The following is a 2,700-nucleotide window of genomic DNA, read 5'->3' on the forward strand; positions in this document are numbered from 1 at the left end:
GTTTTCACGGAACCTTGCAAAAGCAGCGCGTTACAGTGGTGAGGGAAAATCTCCGTGTATTGCGTGTAATCACATCCATACAGTTTATGATCACAACAACAACAACGTTTGTCAGGCATCTACATTGTCATCTGAGGAGATTACAAAGATTAAACGAGTGTTTTTTTCTCTCTCTAAAACATGAAATGTGGAGTTATCTGGTTTTGCCAAAAAAACAACTGTTGGAGTTACCTGCTTTTGCTATAAAAACAAACTTTTAATAAGTTAAAAAAAACATACTTTCAATGAACTTTAATTTTGTAAATTACCTGTATTTGTTTAAGTTATTATTACTTAATCAAAACAACCCAACTGCAGTTTGATTGATATTACTTGGAATGTGCAATAAAAAAATGTGATTTCTGGAAAAAAATTTTAAATGGAGTTAACGGTTTTTGCAAATGAACTCTTCAAATATCAGACTTAAAGTGCAACCTTCTTCAGTATTATACAGTATGAAACAGGGGGTCCTTTTGCCTTTCGCTCAATCCACCTGAAAGAACAGTTGAATTCAAGTGTTCATATTTCAATGCACTTGATTCAAGTTTTCATTGTCTAGGCTATTTGCTGTTTCCTCTCACCAGTTCTCTATTAATTTCAGTCTGTTAGAGCTAAAGGAGACACTCTGGACTGGAGGCCTCCGTTTCTGCCCACCATCTGTCCATAATAACTTGTTTCTGTTCCACAAAGGCTCTTTTCTATCATTCCAGGTGAAATCTGTCATCAACCTCCTCTTTGCTGCCTACACAGGAGATGTTTCTGCGCTCAGAAGGTACCGAGTTCTTCATTGCCTACAAGTTTTTGGAGCGTTTTTTGTTCTGTTTCTGTAATATTTTCATCATACGCAGGTTTGCACTGTCCTCCATGGACATGGAGCAGCGGGACTATGACTCCAGGACGGCGCTTCACGTAGCAGCCGCTGAGGGTACAACACTGCACATGCTGTCACTATTTAGAAGCCAAGGACCAGAGGGGTCTGTTAGTTTGATATCTGATTGTTTTTAAGTTTAAGTGAGTGACGTGACGTGACATGTGGCCAAGTATGGTGACCCATACTAGGAATTAGTGCTCTGCATTTAACCCATCCAAAGTGCACACACACAGCAGTGAACACACACACACCGTGAACACACACCCGGAGCAGTGGGCAGCCATTTATGCTGCGGCACCCGGGGAGCAGTTGGGGGTTCGGTGCCTTGCTCAAGGGCACTTCAGTCGTGGTATTGAAGGTGGGAGAGAGCGCTGTACATTCACTCCCCCACCTACAATCCCTGCTGGTACAAGACTCGAACCCGCAACCTTTGGGTTACGAGTCCGACTCTCTAACCATTAGGCCACGACTTCACCGTTTGCCAGCTGGCAGTCAATGAACTGTAAGATAACAAAAAAGATGACAAACAGAAAGTGAGGCTGTATTTTACTTGTGCATTTTGACTCAGAATGTGCATGTCCTTGTCACTGTGCCATATAAATTTGGTAACGGCGCCACTTGGAGGTCAAAAGTGGTAATGTTTTAAATAATGGTGATTAGCAATGCTGCCCAACCTTACAATGTGTATATTTTTTGCTTATTTAAGCCTTTTCATTCTAGTTTAATCACTATAAATGTAGGTCCTCAAATACTGTATTGCTGGGGAATTAACTAGATCTTTATTTCACGCCTTTTTTCAGTACGCTGCATTTTTACATCTAAAGTTCAGTCTGTAGTGTGTTGCATAAATTAAACTATTCCTTTTGATTTTAGGACATATTGAGGTTGTGCGTTTTCTGTTAGAGGCCTGCAAGGTGAATCCTGGTCCCAAGGACAGGTGAGCAAACACAATCAAAATACTTTTGATTTTAGAGCAAATATTCATTTTCTTAGGCTTTTTAATTTTGAAATAGGTGATTGGAAGACATCAGGATTCCCATGATGGTCTTGGAAAACTTTTCAGGAATTAAAATTTGAATTGGATGTTGATAAAATCCTAAAACGTCACGTACAAGCCACGGAAATTGATTTCTAACAAGAATTAGGTTGAACTTTCTCTTTGTGAGTGCAATGTCTAAAATTAATTCAAATGCATTTTCATATTCAATTTCAATTACAGTTACATTAATAAATACATTAAAATACATTTTGATTGTGTGCATATATAATGTGTTTTTTAAATTATTATTATTATTGCCTTATATATATATATATATTTAAAAAGTCTTAATATATTGGATATGTGAAGGATTTATATTATTATAATAAATCGGGGGAGAGAGAAGAGAGATTGATTTACAAAATAATTTTATAAAGTTTCTATATATTAAATATAAATACATTTTACACTTCTCATAATAATAAATTATAAAATTGGAGATTTAAATCTCTAACAGTAGAAATGTAAAACAAAGTTTTGAATTACTATTGTAAATTAATTATTTTTAAACATTCATTTTATAATATTATTGCAATAAAAACATACTCCTGTCTTAATGTTAATAATAATAATAATAATAGTGCTGTCAAACGATTAATCGCATCCAAAATAAACGTTTTTGTTTACATAATATATGTATGTGTGCTATGTATATATAAATACACACAAATGCATGTATATATTTCAGAAAAATATGTTATGTTTATATATTAAATATATTTATTTATAATATAAATTATATGAATATAAA

General features: G+C 34.9%; 1 protein-coding gene across 3 annotated transcripts in view; it reads left to right on the forward strand.

Annotated features, from left to right (window-relative positions):
• Positions 1-2,700, forward strand: part of LOC107660591 (glutaminase kidney isoform, mitochondrial-like) — a 54,040-nt gene that overhangs the window by 43,127 nt on the left and 8,213 nt on the right. For all 3 annotated transcript variants that reach the window (XR_001631021.1, XM_016449930.1, XM_016449931.1), the window contains exons 15-17: positions 750-811; positions 888-964; positions 1,784-1,847. Coding sequence is in view for 2 of the 3 variants with exons in the window: in XM_016449930.1 (XP_016305416.1) it covers positions 750-811; positions 888-964; positions 1,784-1,847 (203 nt within the window). In the remaining variant the exon portion in view is untranslated. The remainder of the gene's footprint in view (positions 1-749; positions 812-887; positions 965-1,783; positions 1,848-2,700) is intronic.

This window comes from Sinocyclocheilus anshuiensis, unplaced genomic scaffold, assembly GCF_001515605.1.
Source record: "Sinocyclocheilus anshuiensis isolate Anshui unplaced genomic scaffold, SAMN03320099.WGS_v1.1 scaffold627, whole genome shotgun sequence".
Classification (NCBI taxonomy): domain Eukaryota; kingdom Metazoa; phylum Chordata; class Actinopteri; order Cypriniformes; family Cyprinidae; genus Sinocyclocheilus; species Sinocyclocheilus anshuiensis.